This window comes from Vespa velutina, chromosome 7, assembly GCF_912470025.1.
Source record: "Vespa velutina chromosome 7, iVesVel2.1, whole genome shotgun sequence".
NCBI classification, from domain to species: Eukaryota; Metazoa; Arthropoda; class Insecta; order Hymenoptera; family Vespidae; genus Vespa; species Vespa velutina.
This window is the reverse complement of record NC_062194.1, coordinates 2,562,334-2,581,171: the sequence shown is the minus strand read 5'-3', so window position 1 is coordinate 2,581,171 and position 18,838 is coordinate 2,562,334. Positions and strand designations below refer to the sequence as shown.

General features: G+C 28.7%; 4 protein-coding genes across 16 annotated transcripts in view; 1 reads left to right on the top strand and 3 right to left on the bottom strand.

Moving 5' to 3' along the window:
* The window catches only part of LOC124950670 (cell wall protein IFF6), a 17,245-nt gene extending 11,119 nt beyond the window's left edge, over positions 1 to 6,126 (top strand). For 2 of the 6 annotated variants that reach the window (XM_047497677.1, XM_047497674.1), the window contains 6 exons: positions 500 to 630; positions 954 to 1,457; positions 1,750 to 2,276; positions 2,547 to 3,087; positions 3,229 to 3,684; positions 3,946 to 6,126. In XM_047497677.1, the coding sequence (XP_047353633.1) occupies positions 500 to 630; positions 954 to 1,457; positions 1,750 to 2,276; positions 2,547 to 3,087; positions 3,229 to 3,684; positions 3,946 to 4,125 (2,339 nt within the window). In that variant the 3' untranslated portion in view covers positions 4,126 to 6,126. The remainder of the gene's footprint in view (positions 1 to 499; positions 631 to 953; positions 1,458 to 1,749; positions 2,277 to 2,546; positions 3,088 to 3,228; positions 3,685 to 3,945) is intronic. The other 4 variants (XM_047497676.1, XM_047497675.1, XM_047497672.1 and 1 more) reach the window with 4 other exon arrangements.
* Positions 4,711 to 6,054, bottom strand: LOC124950673 (transmembrane protein 70 homolog, mitochondrial). The gene is made up of 3 exons (XM_047497681.1): positions 5,558 to 6,054; positions 5,035 to 5,364; positions 4,711 to 4,955 (listed from the first exon to the last, which is right to left on the bottom strand). The coding sequence occupies exons 1-3, from the start codon at positions 5,669 to 5,671 to the stop codon at positions 4,725 to 4,727; spliced, it is 675 nt and encodes a 224-aa protein (XP_047353637.1). The 5' UTR covers positions 5,672 to 6,054; the 3' UTR covers positions 4,711 to 4,724.
* A 63-nt stretch (positions 6,127 to 6,189) lies between the features above and the next one.
* LOC124950672 (cell cycle checkpoint protein RAD17) lies at positions 6,190 to 8,709 on the bottom strand. 3 transcript variants are annotated; one of them, XR_007101410.1, is made up of 9 exons: positions 8,443 to 8,709; positions 7,975 to 8,365; positions 7,738 to 7,894; positions 7,503 to 7,628; positions 7,092 to 7,270; positions 6,915 to 7,022; positions 6,645 to 6,835; positions 6,448 to 6,543; positions 6,190 to 6,375 (listed from the first exon to the last, which is right to left on the bottom strand). XR_007101410.1 is itself a non-coding variant. In XM_047497679.1 (9 exons), the coding sequence occupies exons 1-9, from the start codon at positions 8,455 to 8,457 to the stop codon at positions 6,267 to 6,269; spliced, it is 1,395 nt and encodes a 464-aa protein (XP_047353635.1). In that variant the 5' UTR covers positions 8,458 to 8,708; the 3' UTR covers positions 6,190 to 6,266. The 3 variants fall into 3 exon arrangements, 2 of the variants coding, with proteins under 2 accessions (XP_047353635.1, XP_047353636.1); XM_047497679.1 differs by having other exon boundaries at positions 6,448 to 6,566; positions 8,443 to 8,708; XM_047497680.1 differs by having other exon boundaries at positions 6,448 to 6,566; positions 6,915 to 7,004; positions 8,443 to 8,706.
* A 499-nt stretch (positions 8,710 to 9,208) lies between these two features.
* LOC124950402 (nuclear pore complex protein Nup98-Nup96) lies at positions 9,209 to 18,770 on the bottom strand. 6 transcript variants are annotated; one of them, XM_047497026.1, is made up of 31 exons: positions 18,699 to 18,770; positions 18,561 to 18,616; positions 18,193 to 18,290; positions 17,889 to 18,113; positions 17,463 to 17,705; positions 17,157 to 17,375; positions 16,810 to 16,893; positions 16,548 to 16,727; positions 16,290 to 16,417; positions 15,880 to 16,192; positions 15,609 to 15,792; positions 15,410 to 15,521; positions 15,203 to 15,343; positions 14,832 to 15,115; positions 14,477 to 14,721; positions 14,103 to 14,345; positions 13,776 to 14,029; positions 13,544 to 13,684; positions 13,341 to 13,446; positions 13,040 to 13,174; positions 12,760 to 12,948; positions 12,513 to 12,689; positions 12,139 to 12,368; positions 11,809 to 12,049; positions 11,549 to 11,686; positions 11,145 to 11,421; positions 10,811 to 11,074; positions 10,334 to 10,645; positions 10,146 to 10,243; positions 9,815 to 10,061; positions 9,209 to 9,716 (listed from the first exon to the last, which is right to left on the bottom strand). In XM_047497026.1, the coding sequence occupies exons 3-31, from the start codon at positions 18,221 to 18,223 to the stop codon at positions 9,515 to 9,517; spliced, it is 5,643 nt and encodes a 1,880-aa protein (XP_047352982.1). In that variant the 5' UTR covers positions 18,224 to 18,290; positions 18,561 to 18,616; positions 18,699 to 18,770; the 3' UTR covers positions 9,209 to 9,514. The 6 variants fall into 6 exon arrangements, with proteins under 6 accessions (XP_047352982.1, XP_047352980.1, XP_047352984.1 ...); XM_047497024.1 differs by having other exon boundaries at positions 18,561 to 18,753; XM_047497028.1 differs by having other exon boundaries at positions 16,290 to 16,414; positions 18,561 to 18,753.
* Between the last annotated feature and the right edge of the window lie 68 nt (positions 18,771 to 18,838).

Below are 18,838 nucleotides of genomic sequence, written 5' to 3'. Positions count from 1 at the left end.
ATATTTTAATAATTATATAATAATAATAATAATAATAATAATAATTATTATTATTATTATTATTATTATTATTATTATTATTATTATTATTTTCTCGAAATAAAATATTAATCAATGGAAAAAATTAAAAATAAGAATTTATTATCTCAACAAATTGTTAACTTTTGTTCGCGATAATTATTTCAGGATTAAATGACGTAATAATAAATATACATTTAAAATGGGAGAAAATAATAAATACATTTCTGTTAATACGATCTTGTATATACAGGATCGTAAAAAGGGTCACTGACAAATCGATCGTAAATCACTTTTTCACATTCTATAGATTTAAAAAGGACTACGATCGTATACGGAATCGTAGGAAAGGTCAGTGACAAATAGGTCGTAAATCACTTTTCACGTTATATTTATGTTTAAAGAGCGTATTATTCATCGTCATCTTTTCATCCTTCTAAACTATTAACTAATAAAAAATAATTTTGCTTGCGTTTCGCAGTCGATAGATCGGGAACCGGGCAGTCTGGAAGCTCGCCGAGGGTGACGCTCCGGCTCAACCAGGTACGAGGAGCGAGGGATGAGAAAAAAGGGGGTGCATCAAACTCCCGTCAGGGTGCTATAAACGCACAGGTATAAATGAGACGGTTTGTTGTAAGTCTATTTTATTCGTACGACAAAAGATTCACGGAGTAGTAGGATCTATATATCTATATTCGATTTTAGAACACTAATGCGTAATGACAATTTTTTTTCTAAATCTGTCTGTTAGTTGAAAGCTTCTAGAGAAAAGTAATTTTATTTGCTATCTTACGACTTAAGGATTTTATTCTTTTTATCTTTTTTTTTTTTTTTTTATTTTTATTTTTATCTTTATTTTTCTATATCGATATGTAATCTACAATGATATATCGCTAAAAATATATACATAGATCATTGATTTATATTATTTTTAGAGTCAGGGACAAATGGAATCGTCGTCGAAGATGCCATTAAGTGGTTCATCGGCTATCACAAACGTCTCTGGATCGAGTGGATCTGGAAATGCAACATCTACCGCAGACAACGGTGACGTTTATGAGTTCAAAAGCTCGAAAGAACCTACGCCAGTAAGAGGCACGAGTTCTTCACCGAATCCCAATCCTGAAAAGGATAAGGAGAACGGAAAATCATTATCCGGACAGATAAATCAAAACAATGGTAATAATGCAACAACGACCGGTGGATCGACAACGACTACTACCGATTCCACAGCTGCTTCTTCCACATCCGACGATCCCTCATCGATTTCCTCATCACCCTCGACTAAACGAGCTTTCGAGGGTGACAATGCCGATGATCAAGACGAAGAAAATCGGCGAAAGAAGCGTAAAGATACGGAAAATGTAAAGGACGGTGTTAAGAGTACACCAACTGGAAGACAAAGTACTGGCAGAAATGCCACAAATGCAGGAGAAAAAGTAAGAAGCTTTTATCATACACTATTCTTCTTTGTTTTTAATCGAAGGATTTCATTTTTTTCCTTATACATAATAGATCAAAAGTTTTTATATAATTTTTAAAAATCAATTATATTCTTTCTCGAGACTTTCTAGATTAATTTTTTAGTAAAAGCCATAAAACTCTCGAAATTCTCGGAAAAAAATAATTGACTTTTGATGTAATTTTTATTTGTATCATTTAAAGCGCCTTCCTATTAAATATTTAAAATATTTCTTTGATACAATTTTTGATATTGTTTACTCTATATAGTGTACGAAATCTGGAAAGCAAAGTTCCAATGCTGTATCCAGTAAAAATAATCAAAACGCGGCCTCCAATGCTGCGGATAGAAAAAGTCCGAGTACAGCTTCGATGGCGAGCAGTCCTAAACCTTCGAATGCACCTGTTGGTTCCACAACAAATACGAAAACTGCAACGCCCGTATTACCTGAATCCGACGGTGAAGATGATCGTTCTAAAAGTTCTGATTCCGGTTCGGCTCCTAAAGTTCCACCTTTGAAAATAGTTATACCACAAAGTACTACGTCTGAACAAGAACAGGGTAATAGAAATGGAAAGAATACATCCAATAGAAGTCATCAGTTGCCTTACGTCGTAGCTAGTTCTAATAGTAACGATTCAACGGATAAAGATCAAAATCAATCTGCCAGCGGTACAACTAGTCCTACGGAAAATGGAAGTGGGACAAAGGTCGATGATAAAAAAGATTTTACTGGTACTCTACATTCTGAAGAAAGATCGACCCATCATCAAAGAGTTCTTAGAAGTTCGCATAGGTAAAGGATACAATCTATTGTATAAATAAAAATTAATTGTCATTGATTTATAATGAAGATTCTTATTTAAAGAATTTTATCTATCGATTTTTCATTTTTAATAACATTGTATACATCTTCGTGCTAAACGAAATATTATTATCTTTTATTTTTCTTTGTTATTTCACTTTATTATCATAATATACAATTGCTTATTTTCAATATAATACTTTGCATATTCTTTTTATATTATTTTCTAAATTATTATCATTGTCATTATTATTTTTATAGAACTGGTAATGGTAATAATGGTTCAACAGCATCAAAAGAAGTATCAGGATCTGGTGCTGGTAATGGTAACTACTCAAATTCTTCTCCTTTACCTGTAGCTACGACCGATCGATCTAACAATTCTTCGCCACAACAAAGACATCATTCTCCACCACCCGAGAACACTAATTCAGAATCTAATAAACCTACTTCTGCGGAATCATCGAATACTGGAACTATAACAAAAACGAATACAGCTACAGAAAAATCGGAAAAGAATACCGAATCTACAGGAAAAAATCAAAAAGATACAGGAGTAGAAAATTCTGAAAGTAATACTACTGCGGCTTCGTCTGCTACTTCTAATACAACTACTTCATCTGCTCCTGTTGAACTACATCCTAGAAAAAGAAAAATGAAGCCTAATAAAGAAGCACAACAAGCTGCAGCAACAGCTGCAGCTAATGAAGCAGCGGAAGCGAATAATACAGGACCAGAAGTACATCCGCATGATCAACCTATTACTAATTGTTACCAATTATTCCTAAATATTAGAAAACAGGTGAGATTGAAAATAATAATGGATTTTGTTACGACGATATAATACCATCTATTGTTTGTTATTGATGCATGAGAATAATCTCAGGGTTTCTTTTTTCCGAGTCTTATTTTTTGTTAGTTGAATAACCAATGAATTTTTCAGATTGAACGAAGAAGAAAAGGCCTATTTCCAGTTCAACCAAAACCTCCTCAAGGTTTTAAAGATTATTTGATGAATCGCTGTACATATGTATTAGCTGGAAATGCAAACAACGAACCGAATGTTAATCCACCAGTTAGTTTGCAAAGTCTTATGAAAGATTTGTATATAGAACAAGAAAAAGAGAGATATCGACTTAGGATGCAACACGTAGTAGAGAAAGAAAAATTAGTATTATCTGTGGAACAAGAAATCCTTAGAGTTCATGGCAGGGCGGCCAGAGCTTTAGCCAATCAGTCACTTCCTTTTTCAGTTTGCACTATTCTTAAAGATGAAGAAGTTTATAATGTCATTACTCCAGAACAAGAAGAAAAAGATAGAAATGCACGAAGTAGGTATAATGGGAGATTATTTTTAAGCTGGCTGCAAGATGTTGATGATAAATGGGAAAAGATAAAGGTAATTTGTGAGAAATAATTGTCGTTTTTACCTGAATTTTTTTTTTTCTTTTTTTTTCTTTTTTTTACATGGACACATTTACATTCATATATGGTCTTTATTAATTCAGGTTAAAGTAAAATATTGTGTTAAAACCGACTGATTGTCATTACTTTGCATATCAGTTTAAAAAAGCACAGTACATGTGTCAATAATCTAAATACTGTTCATCGCTTTTTTCTGTATTATAAATTATTCTTTATTTTTTGTTTTGTTTTGTAGGAAGCAATGTTGTTACGACATCATAACGAAGCCGAATCCTTACATGCCGTTCAAAAAATGGACTGGGAATGGAAATTAAAAGAAGTTGGACTTTGTGAATTCAAAGCAACACCTCAAATAGAAGATGTTCATGTTCCGATGGTACATGTTTCAGATGACTTTGACTTATTACCTGCTTAGTATACAGTGACTGAACAATCATATTGTACGTTTCTATCATGTACCTTTAAATTAACTTTAAGGATGGTCGTTATTTAATCTGTGATCTCTTCATTAATATATCTGCTCTTTTGCACTTATTTTTCATATATAGGTTTTCATATAATGTATGACAAATGCATCCCGAGGCTGTAGGTAGAATTGGTATGAAATAGTTAGAATGAGAATATTCGTATTCTTTTAACTGATTTTCTAAAATCATTACAAGATTTTAATTAATCTTCTATTCAATTAAACTTATCCTTTTAAATGCATTATTCAAAATATGCAAAAGCTTGATTGCTTAAAGAGGCAAAACTTTCAATAACTTTGTACAAAGTTTATCATTCTATCAATCTCAAATGAAGACTCATTAAAAACGATCATTAACTATGATCAAAATTTCAATAATGTTTCTTATATAGGAAACAAAAGATATTTAATTTTCAAGTATTGGTTTGTACATATTTTGTAACTAGTTATATGTATCATAAATAAATTAATAATGTATAGTTTCTCTTCAAAATAAGAAAAAATGTGTATAATAAATGCGAATGCTTTGAGATATTAAATTATAATGTTTATCTTTTATTTTCAGTCTTATCAGAGAAATTTTCTTCAGTAGTTACATTATTTAAATTAGGATTACCCAATTTGTAATCTATTGGTTTATCAAATCCCATTATTTTTTGATAATGATTGAAATCATTAAAATTATTTTCATCAAATAGTAAAGGCTTGCCTTTAATAAGGCATGTTGTAAATATACCACTAATCTCTGGTATTACGACATCATCTGGTGTAAATTCAATCTGTAAAATATAAATTTTATCTATAACTTTTTTACAAAGTATAAGAACCTTTAGATTTATAAAAAAATATGTTAAATACTTTGTTCTCAAGAAGAAATAAGCTGTAGGTTGTAGCAAGGTATTTATCTCTTTCAGAATCATAATAAATAAATGTCACATATCTCTTTGTTAGTATGTGTAAAAGTAAAGTCATAGTAATTGAGAGGACTCCTAATATGATGGATCCTGCGATACCCATTGTACTGTCCATTGCAATAGACTGCATAATAAAATAAGGTTGTATCGCAATTGCAAACGCCGATGATGATAAAGAAAATATCTTCAGATTACGAATGTATCTCTTCAAAATCCCATCATAGATTTCTAAAGATTTTCCTTGAGAATATTCTTGATTGTTGTGAACAGCTCTCTAAAAAAAAGTATAATATATAATCTGTCCCAAATTTAATATTATAAGTTAAATATCAAACACTCCTTAATATAGAAACTATTCGAATAAATAGAAGATAGATCGCACTATTTATCATTTATATACAAAATTTTAGAGAAAAGTTAAAAGAAAAATTTGAATACAATGCTTCTTAATAAATTGTAATTCTAACCTTAACATCATTACTATAACAGTTCATACGGAGATAACTGCAACTCAAGTTCTTAGTATTTTTAAAATAAATTTCACACTTTTGTCGTAAATTAGCTCGTAGTATCAAGGACATTTTTTTAAATAATTTATATTATAAGCCAAATTTTATTTTCTAAGTAAAACAATAAGCTCAGACGCTTAACATTCAAATATAAAATGCACCACTTGTTTTTAATAACAATAACAATTAAAATGTCTACTTATTTTCTTTGAATAATTGCACATGCAAATAGTCGAACATTTTATAAGATTTTTTTTTTTTTTTTTTTTATAGCGGCAGTACTATTCGCGTATGTACTTCATGTATTTCATCGGCTTGCCATCTGGTGAAAGAAAACCTGAACCACAAATTTTATTATAACCTTTACGTATCGTGTGTGTACGTGTGTATGTGTATGATGTGTGCGAATTAAATATATGCATAAATACTAAAAAAATTTTTCATTTTTGAATCGTTTATGAATATTAAATTCGTAAGAAAGTAACAAGTTATATAAGGTCACTTTTATGTAACATTGAGGAATATAAGAGGAACGAACTATTATGTAATTAGATAAAATTCTAACCTGATAGAAATTATGCAAACACAAATAGAAAAATAAAAAAACTTATATTTAAGGGTATTCAGAATTCTGATTATTTTTTTCGATACAATTCGATACAATCTTTCAATCACTTATTTCTTCCATGTCAGGATCAGACTTGATCATTATATTTTTATCTTTAACAATTAGCGACTTGTACCATTGAGTTTCTGCATCGTCTAAAGAGTTTCGCCTGAAAAGTATATTAATTAATATATAATCTATATGCATTTATTTATTTATTTAAAATAGATAATATACTAACACAATAGTTTTGTCATACTGTGGTTTCCGTACTGGGTTCCATCCAGTGACAGGTGATTCATTAGCTACCATAATACCACGTATGCATAAGGATAAACTAAGTTTATTCAGATTTGGATCCTAAAAGAATAACTTTATCTGCACAAATTTTGTAATATTATAATTGAACATATAATTTATAAAATAAGTAAAACTTACACGCCATTCTGAATTTAAGATATCTGCTAGACTTAAGACATCAGCACCTATACTTGATTCTTCTATGAATCTAATAGTATTTATATAATTTTCATGAAGAAAATACAGAAATGTAGTCGTTTGTGATTGAAAATATTCTGCTATTTCATCAGGATTATGAACAAATTTCCATGAATTTTCTATTTCTATTCCTAAAATTTGATGGTTGTATATTGTAATGTTATCTTGATATTTTTAATATTTTTTCGAATTAATGAGATTATTGTTTACTTTTAGGATTAATAACTCTACCAATCCCATGCAATAATCCAAGACTCTCTTTACGGTTAGTACACTCATTTTCCAACAGTTCTTCTGGTACTAATAAGAAAAGTAGTCCTTCAGATGGATTGAATTTATTGATTTATGATTTAGATTATTATAAATTTTCGCATAAGTTTTATTTACCTTTAAGTGAAATAAATATGATATTCAATAAAGCATTGCGGGCATCACCAATATTGTTGGATAAAATTTCATCGATTTGTTGTTGCATTATATGTAATAAGTTTTCTGCTGTTGAATTTAATATTAGTGATACTCTTTTTAACATATTTTTCATTGCTGTTTGTGTAACAGGATTTATACTGTATTTAGCAACAAAAAAAATAAATTTATGTTTTCTAGTAATCTCATTACTTATATAAATATTTTAACATATTGAAGTAAACACTGAATGCCATTAAATTATTATCCCTCATTTCAGTTTTTCATATAATATCTTCATAAAGATGATTTATATCCAATAAAACAGATCTCTTTTGTAATTATTTAGCGCGCTAAAAAATATCAATTGACATTAAATCAAAAAGATCTTACCTGATGAAAGAAATATCAAATTTTTCTCTTATATGAGGAGCAAATAAAGTTTGTAGTAATTTAGAACTTCCCTCCTTATCTGTGCATACAAATACTATAGGATCTCTTCCAAATTCAAAGTATTTGCTAAAATAATTGTATTCGTGTATTTAGAAATTAAATAAAATGATCTATTAAATATAAAATATAAAAATTTTAATTTATATAAATATAAAAATAAATAGTAACTGCTTACTGTAACATTGAATGAAAACTTTCTTTATCCTCATAATATATATTAGGAAAATCCTTAACTAATAAAAGACGTTTGCAACAATTGGATAATACAGAATTATATCGAGTAGCTCTCACCATGTAGTCCTCAAATTTATCACTTTGTCTCATTATCCTGTCTGATGAAAATATCTTATTTTTATTATTATATTATAGGATCATGTAGTATTAAATTTAATTTTTTGTTTATAAATCTTACTATTTTCATCCATTATCTGATCTATTGAATTTATCCATTCCGTAATTTCAAAACCATTTTCATTAGCTAATAATTTTATAGCAACCGTTTTTCCACAACCTGATGGACCAGAAATAACTAATGCAGTTGGCTTTCCTCTATGCGCTTTGTTTTGAAGCCAGTTCAGAATTTCTTGTTGCTTTTGTCTACTAATAACCAATTCAGATTGTATTTTTGGTTCACAATTTGATAATAATGTTGATAAGTTATGAGTATTTTTCTTCTTAGAAGTAATATCATAAACAATCTCTGTATGATCATCATAAGATATTTGAGAATAAGTCCTCTTAGTTAAAGATTTATTGTTCGTAGTATCACAATCAAATGAAGATATTAACCAACTATTATTTTTCTGAAAAGAAAAAAGTCGTTTATACAAGTATTATAATGTATATCTTTTGATAAATTGTTAAACATTGAGTTATTTACCTTTTTATTAGCCATGTTGAAATAATGATATCTTATAAAATAAATAATTATTATATTTTATTCAGATATTGCTTATTTAATGATTAATTAACAGTATTGATTGCAATTATATATTATTGTAAAGTTTTTATAAAATATTATTTAGTAAAATTGTTTTAGAAAAATTATGAAGATAGAATAACATCAGTTGGAAATACTTATTAGAGTTATCAAAAAGTAAGGTTAAGATACACATGGCTATGTAGAAACCGATGAAAAACTAGTTACTAAAGTATACTTTATTTTTCGATTATACAGAAAAAAAAAAAAAAAAAAAAAAAAAAAAAAAAAAAAAATTAGGAACGAATAATCTTTATTATAATATTATATATTTTGTTTACAAATCAAGTACAGATAAGTCATATTTATCTGATTAAGAAGCTATATAATAGTATTTAAACATTATGTAATAGACTCTACATGTTCATTACAGCATACTAATTATTGAAACATTATAAATACGTACTTTATCAAGTGTAATAAACACATAACAAACCGGTCAAGATTTTAATTACATTTTTGTTTAATTGTTTGAATTACTTAAATATTATAGTAATTTATAAAAAAAAAAAAAAATAATTATTACATTATACTGAAATTACATATATTTAAATATGCGATATTTATTTCGTTAAAAAAGTGAAATAGGATTTATTTCTTGTTTCAGTTAAAAACAAGAATATATATATATATAATTGGATTATTATAAATTAAAAATTACAATTCATACATTTACAATACTAAACATTAATATTATTTGAATATCGCAAGCGGACAAACTTAAAATATATTTTAACCATTTATAAATGTGCATTTTAATATCTTATAAACTTGATATTAATCAAGGATATCCTTTTAGTTAAATCTATTAATTAATTGTTACTTCACAATTTGAAAAATCCTTAAGTAATATAAACAAATGAACATTATGTTATTTATACTATGTTGTAAATTAAAATCTATTGATATCTCTAAATAGTGTACGAAAGACTTGTTCATATAGCTCATTATTAAATTACTTTGTAACAAAAAATTATGCTTTTTGCGAAACTGCTTCATTTACACACATATTAATAATAGGCCGCAACTCTTGTTGGGCATAATCTTCTGGTAATGGTAATTGTGAGATTAGATAAACTAATACCTTTAGCATAGAATTATTTTCGTTTGCTTGCAGTATAAGCAAATTTTTAGCTACATGTAATGTCCTTTTTGCAATTTCGGCTTGACACAATCTGAAAATATTATTACAAGATGGATTATATTATTTTATATATATATATATATATATATATGTGTATATAAAATCAGTATCAATACATATATATATTACCTGTGCTTAGCACTCAAACAAGGAAATTGATCTATTTTCGAACATAATGATGTCAATCTAGGTTTTAGCAATTCCAACTTATAATTTATTGTACAAGAATCAGAAGAATTTAATAAATTTTGGATTTGAGTAGTTATTTCTATATAATCCCAAAGTAATTGACCTTGATTAGGCCAATTGCTAATTATATTGCTACATTCTTCAGGTACCAATGGGTTAAGCAAAGATTGAAGATACTCATAATTTTCTGTATAATGAAATTAATATTAAAAATTAAGTTTATTACTCAGTTAATAATACTTAAATTATATCACAGAAATTAATCTTATACCGTTTATTATAGCATCAGCTGCTAAATGTTCAATAATAATTTCATGAGCCATATTCCACTCTTCAGCTTGTATAAAATACCATGCAGCTTCTCCATATCTGACAAATTCAAACGTCATTTAAGATAAAAACAAGAGTATGGGAATTTAATTAAATTTAAGATGATTAACATGAATTTGTATTTTGTACCTTTTACTAACACGACTTTTCATGGCTTTGGCTTGATGAATCCATGCTGACGGTATGCCTAACTCTTCTTTTAAAAATTCTTCTTGTTTAACATATTCAGGAATGTCATCTATTTCTACATGTCTTGCCAATAAATCTAATACTGCAGTACGTCTTCGTCCAGCATCTCGTAAATGTAATATTACAAAAATAGCCCAATGCCATAAGCCATATCCCTCTAATTGAGTTGCAAAATTGATATGTGTCAATGATGTCACGTACTCAGAAAGATGTGAATAACCCAAACTAAGTAATGTCTGTTGCATTAACCAACTGTAAAAGAAATTCATAAGTAATCCAATAAGATTGGAAATGTGTGCGTGTATCAAATTATTTTTTTTTTATTTTTAATACACATTATAATCACTTTATTTTTAACATTTTATTGATAAGTGAAATAAATAAATTTGAAAAAGAAATATTATTCAAGAAAAATACCTAAGTCTGTAATCGAATGGATCTAGAGTATATGTTAATGGATTCAAAAGTTTTTCCAAGGAATGATTTCCAGTACAATATAGTTTCAATATATGAAAGCATAAATCATGCACTGATTTTTTATTATTTGCTTCTGGATCATATTCATTGTTTCTATATTCAGGCTCTGGTATTACTGAATATGCTTCAGTTGGATCAACATTGAATGATGATTCATACAAATCCAAAACATCTGTTATTGAAGCAGTTGGAGAAGACAAATACCTGTATAGATTTATCAAAATGTTAATTAATTAAACATATAAGTTTACATGTAAATAAAGTATTGTCTTACCACAAGTGAACAGCTAAGGCTCTTTTCCAATCAAGTCCTTCACAAGTATTGATGGTACCATGTTTACTAGAAATAAGAGGTTCGCCGGCTATCAGAGTAAATAACTTTAAGCGATTGATAGAAAGATTTTCATCAACATCCAAATCTTGCCATACTGCAAGTTGTTGTTTCACCATTTCTTTTACAGGTAATCCACTTCGTAATTGTGCCATTAACAGTGCTAAGCAGTGATCTCCCACTTTTCTAGCAATCTGACATGCTTCTTCCAACCTCAATGCTTTTGAATATTAAAATTATTATAATTAATAGATTTATTATTAATAAATTAATATAAAAAGATAGTGTGAAACCTATCTAAAATCAAACAATATTTATACACCATACATATGTATGTGTATACATACCAGTAAGCAGCGAAAGTATTATTTTATCATCCGTATCAATCTCAGCAATTTCTTGCTCTACAGTTTCTTTAACTACACTTTGGAGCCATTCCCCTACAGCTTCCTTTCTTACCATTACAGTATGATGTTTTTCATTTCCTAAAATAAATCAATTGTGTATTTGATTATTTAAATTTAATTATGATTGAAGCATAATACGTACACATGCATGCACGCACGCGCACCCGCAGTCGCACACACACACACACACAATAAATTACCAGTGGATATGTTTATGTCAGGGAGATCTCCCCAAAGTGCCACACATAACTTGAAGACTGTTTTAGTATACACCATCATAATATCTGAAGAAAATTGATCAGCTAGTTCTTGAGCTAATTTGCTATGAGCACTTAAAGTAGTACTTGCTGTTTCTGTTGCTACATTAAAAGTTGGACAATCTCCTTCCTGTCCCATAATACAATTAGCAAGCTGAATTTTTAAATGTCCTTCTATACTTTCCTTTGAACATTTTATAATAAACGTAAGATAAGTTTGTATATCAAAAAACACTTAATTTCTCAGAATATTTAATATATTTAAAAAATTACCTTAAACATCTGAATATATTCAACTTCTGCTCCATTACCTCCCAAAATTTGTAAACGTTGCACAACATTCATTGAAGTTGTATCACCTGGTATACGACCACATACATAAGATCCTAACTGATCAAATGTATTTTGCAATGGTATTTTAGCTGCTTGTTCTTGCGTACTTAAAGAAAGTAATGTCAAACCCATACCCCAACTTGATCTGAATACTCTACCCATTTGTATACCTGTATAAATAATTATATGATGATTACGACATTGATTAAATATAAAAACACGTGAATCTAAAACGTATCATGGTAACCAAAGTAAAAATAGATTTTTTATAAAAAATTAATCTCCATGAAATAAAATATTTAATAATATATTACCAAAATCTGCGGCACTACGAAAGTGTAATTTATTCAAAATAGATTCTGAAAGTGGAATCACTTCTGAATGACATCTCATTACTTTGGTTATTGGTGCTATTGAAGGATCGGGAAAAGGTTTTGCAAGAACAAATGTTTGAGCGCCAGTAATTTCATTTGATAATTTTGATTTTGAACCTACAAGAAAAAAATGTTATTACATTGTTATATTACAAATGAAATTTAGATAAATCAAAAGGTCTCTCACGAATATTTGTTTCATGTATCATTTGTTCTTCATTCGTTGATAACGAAGTTTGTGAAGATATAAAATTTGATCGTAATATTGGTGTATAAATATTCGCAACACTGTGTCGATCGATTTTTGATCCCACGTTAAAAAAATTATTTGATAGATCTTTTCCTGGTAAAACTGATAAATTATCATGAACTGATTCTGTAAAAAGAATTTATTTTTTGAATATTATAAAATTATTATACCATAGTATATCTTTTGTTTTCCGCTTATTATTATTTGAAAATATTACCTTGATCCATTTCTTCTTCGGCCGTATCAAAAAAACTTGCTTTCATTAATTGTAATTTATGAGAATCTGTGCCAGTAATACGTGCATAAGCTGTTGTAGGACTGATTAATAATTTTTTCTCATCATTATGATGTCCTGTAAAATTTAATATTCTTTAATTTATTTCTAGATTGCATACGGAAAACATAAAAAATATTAATAATATAATATACCAAAAAAAATATTCAATAATATAATATGGACATTAAAATTATAAACTGTATAGTAATCTTCAATAAAAAGAAATATGATTAAGACTCACTATAAGTTGGAGAATCGGGATCCGTACCCAAAAAATCACATTCCAAATTTGAAAGTCGCGACTCTCCTGCTTTTAGATTCTCTGTCGTGGTGGTGGCATTTTTATTCTATAGGGGGAAAAAAATAAGAAAAAGAATTACATCACTTTCGCGTTATTGTTTATAAATTATCATGATATCAAAAATAAAATTATTTAATTCTTACTATAGACTTTTGTTGTTCCACTTTTTCAGGTAACTTTTGTTGCAAATTTGCAATTTTTAATTTTTTCACGTCTGATTTAGGTGGCACATTATTATCATCTTCATCCGAATCACTTAAACCATATTTTGAAAAATGATCGACCTAGCACAATGATTTTAATAAACAAAAAAAAAATAAATAAAGAATTACATTTATATGTAAATCACATATTACGTATATATAATTTATTTACCTTAAATACCCATGATCCAGTTTCTGGACGATATTCAAGAAAGTTTGTATCGTGTTTTGCTGATACTTTACGCAATTTTGCCTCATAATTCATGGCTTCTATTCTATGTGGGTCAGTAATTGGTTCATGCCGAGTTTTATCATGTGGCCATACTCTCTCCAATGTAACTTGAGCTTTTCGATTTAAACCTTGACCAACTGGTGGTTTCTTTTCATCATCCGGATAAATAATAACTTCCTTGTGCCGAAAATATACTATAAAATATAATATGTAATAAGATATATATGAAGAGATTTTTGTTAATTTATAACATATTTATAATTTTACCTATTTCGTCTAAATTTAAGCCATAAATATCAAACGACTCTGGAAAAAGTACATTGCCATATCCCCTACGTCCTACAGTAAAGTGAGGTACTACACAAGTTTCTCCACAAACATAATTATCTAATTTATCAAGCGGAGGAATTGTATAATATCCCACTCGTTGGAGTGTTACTTTGGCCAAATTAGTAGACCAATTATTTTGCGATGTAGACATTGAATTTGCATCTAATTCTTGACTGGTATCTTAAACAAAACATAATGTAAAAAAAGATTATTTTTTCAATATATAATATATATTATTTCTTTTGATATTATTTATATTTTTCTAAATATACTATTATATATATTTAATGTATTATATATATTAAATATACCTGTATTTTGTGTAATCAAATCAATGGAACTTTTATCACCCAATGATGCGCTCAGAGGCGTCTCTGTTAAATTAGATAAATCTGTATCAGTTTGATTATTTATACTATTATGAGGATTTAATTCAGTTATCGTATTGTTAATTATTTCTTGTGAATTATTAGTTTCAGAAAATGGGGACTGTTGTCCTTCGAATAATTCGTCATCACATAGTATTCTTTCTTTTCGTGGAAGTGATGACTTCAACCTATTAATAAAAATAGAAGGTGGTATTATAAAGTGAGAAAGTATATTTTTAATGTAACGTCCGTAAATATGTACAATTATATGTGTATATTTTAAGTATCTTAGGCTTACCATGATGTAGATGATTTTCTATCAGCTGAAAATTGTCTATTCGTTTCTAAATTTTTATTTTCTTTATCAATAGCTTCAATACTACTATTGTGTACATTGGAATTATCTATTCTCTCTTCCGTGCTATCATTTTTTGTATGAGATTCAGAATTTTCATTTAATGACTGCGTTGTAGAATTTGTAATTGGTTTTGGTCGTAATACTAATCGTTTAGCACTAGGACGCGGTTGAAATGCCTCTGACAATACTGGGTCTTCTTCTTCAAGTCCCTCAAACAATGATTTCTAGAAAAGTAAAATAATTATATGTACAATTTCTTTTATTTACAAAAAAAAAAAAAAAAAAAGAAAAAAAAAAAATAAGAAATATACCTTCGATAACTGAGTAGTGCTAACAATTTTTGTTTTAATTTTTGGTGATTTATTGTTAGTCGCGACTTTGTACTGTGGATTGCTCAATATCTTCGATGCTGCATTTGTCGGTTTTAAAAGCTCTTCTGTTTTTCCAGAAGCCTAAATTATAAAACAATGATATACAGTTTGATTATATATTGTTTTAAATTACAATCTGATACTTACTGGTAATAGGTTTTTCAATAAAGGTGAATCACCAAAAGGTGCTGATACCAATGCTAAAATTTGTTGATGTACGGGAACAGTACCAGAATTTTTTACTTGGTTTGGTGCTAATCTATAACACGTTAGATTATTATATATATATATTTTTTAAAGAACGCTATAAAATACTTTGTATAACATATTGCATAATTACACTTACCCACTGAGTAAACCAGTTCCTTGTCCAGACATTGTATTATTATTTGCTCCAAAGGAAAAAGATCCTCCAAATGAACCAGGATTATTAAATGTTGTAGTATTTCCTGTATTTCCAAAAACTCCACTTGGCTTTTGTTGGCCAAATAGGGTTGAACTACCACCCAAATTTAAGCCTGTGTTGGTGCCTAAATAAAGAATTAAAAATATTAGATCTATTACCACATAAATCGCTGTAATATATTTTCACATTTATAATTTAATTTAATCACTACCAAGACCCGTAGAAGGTGCTCCAGTTGAGCCGAAAGAAAAACCAGGAGTTTGTCCTGCAGGTTTAAATGATGAATTAAATAGCGAATTCCCAGAATTTTGGCCTGTATTGAAACCTGTATTAGATCCAAAGCTCAAAGGTGCTGATGTCGGTCCAAACGATGGAGTTCCAAATCCACTCATAGCAGGTTTTGCATTAAACAAAGATGTCCCACTGTTACTTACAGATGTTTGTCCAAAATTTGTAAAACCAGTTCCGGATGATGTTGAAGGTATATTAAATGCTGACTTATTCTGACTAAATAATCCAATTGTCTGTACATATAAAAGAAAATGTTGAGATATTAATTATAAATAATATCTATACAATTTATAGAAGAAGTACATGTTATATTCAATATTTCTTATTTACCTGATTAGGTTGAGGATTACCAAATGCAGGTCCAAAACCTGTATTAGGTGTAGTATTAATGTTGCCAAAACCTGTGCCAGCAGTTTGATTAGCATTGCTGGTTTGAAAAAGTGATGTTGGAGCAGCTGCTGTAAATGTTAAGTTATTTATATTTTGCAAGTAATAATTAGCTAATTAATATTAATATAACTTTATTATATATAATATAATCAATTAAAAATGCTACAAAGTAATCCTTAAAAATTCTTATATACTCACTGCCAAAAGGTTTAGCTTGTGTATTATTGCCAAAAAGATTTGTGTTGGTTGTAGAATTAAATGCAAATGTATTTGCTGTTGTTGCTGGTTGCCCTCCAAAATTTGTCATTGGTTTACCAAAAAGACTACTTGATCCAGACTGACTGGTACTTCCAAAACCTCCACTCATTCCACTAAAACCTGTTATAATATGAATAAATAACATGAAGTGTTCAGTTCAATTCTATATAATAAGATAACTAATACAATTTCAAATGTATACCTGTTGCTGCAGTACTAGTGCCAGCTGCTGTATTTCCAAAAGGAGATGGTTGTGCTGTTGATCCAAAAAGCCCAGTACTTGGTCCTATTACAAATGTAAGTTTAATTAGCCAATTGATTAATATTTAATTTCAAATTATTACAGTAGTTTATATTGTACACACACGCACGCGCTCGCACACACACACACACACACACACACACACACACACACACACACACACACACACACACACACACACACACACACTCAGAAAGAGAGAGAGAGAGAGAGAGAGAGAGAGAGAGAGAGAGAGAGAGAGAGAGAGAGAGAGAGTGTTATATTTTAAATAATATTATTGTCTTTACCTTGTGGACCTTGTGGACCTTTTCGACCAACCGAATAATCTTCAAAACGTAATTCTTCATACGATTTGGACTCATACTCCTTCATAGCAACAATGCAACAATGTCTTCCAGATATACTATGAGCTGTACCATTTTTTGTCATAGAATCCGTAGTTATAACAGGTGTAAATTTAACCACTGTCCCTGTCATAGCTGTATTAGCAGGTGTATTACTAAAACCTTAAGATATACATTAATATATATATATATATATATATTAATTAAATTATGATTATTAAAATAAATTTTATTTTATATGTAACTTACCACCAGTTGTACCAAAGAGATTTGTGTTTCCAGTTGCATTAGTTTGACCAAAAGGAGTAACTTGTTGAGATGGTTGTTGTGGTTGACCAAATAAATTACTGGAAACTGGATTGTTAAAACTGAATCCACCTGTTTTATTTCCTTGACCAAAAGCAGACGTTGCTGTACTTGCTCCAAAAAGACTTGGGGTTGCATTTTGTTGTGTACCAAACAGATTAGTATTTGTATTGGTTGTACCAAAACCTACAAAACAATAAATAAAAAGTAAATAAAAGTAATATTTTAGAGAAATTAAGGAGTTAAAATTAGTATGTATATTCTTGATTGATCTTTAAAATTTTTAGATAAATATTAGAAATGCATATTAATGCATATATGCAAGTCTATAACAATGTATATTTGCATTTTTTAATACAATAAAAATACCTCCAAAAGAGGGCTGAGCGTTAGTTTGTTGTCTAAATGCTGGTGGCGTAGTCGTATTGCCAAATAACCCACTAGTTGAAGAACCAGCAGGTTTTGAACTAAAAAGTGAAGTATTACCACTGCCAAAGACTTGAGATGTACCCATTCCAAAGCTACTTGTCGTAATTGGTTTACTGAATGCTGATTGACCAAAGGGACTACTTTGTGTAGCAGTATTAAAACCAGCTAAAATTAATAAATGATATCAATAGAATATATTATATAAAAAAGTTTCAAAACTTTTCAATGAATTAAATTAACATACTGAAGGATGTATTTCCAGATTGTCCAAACATATTTATTCAATATAATAATTCCACAAATTCTAGTAAAGTTCTATTAATATATGCCTTATTGCAGAATCTGAAAAAGAGAATTATTTTTATTCCATATTTTTTTCTTTTCTTCTTTATGTTTGAAAGAAAATAACATTGAATAAGATTGCACAATAAACACACTAATGACATCAGAGGGATATATGTGTGTGCAATTGATATATCGTATCTTATCAACACAGATTAACATAGCAAAGTAAACACCAATAGATAAACAATAAAATAACTTTGTATTCGTCCTAATACGTGTACAATCAATTATTACTAATTCTAAGTAATCATAAGAAAAATTGTTAACCTATATACTTAATTCAAGGCATTGCCTCAGATGGGATAGATTAAGTTTTCCAATCACTATTTTAACAAAAATAATAAAATTTATCTACAAGTGAAATGATACAACACGAGAGTAAATTTATTTTTCACTGAAACCCACGCTTAATAAACAAGTAATGGCGTATTGTCAGGATAGAAGATGGACAATGGAACTGCAACGTATACACCCACCAACATACTTAAGATAAATTAAAATATCACTAGATCTAAAGTTGGTTGCTTACAATTAGATGATTGTGT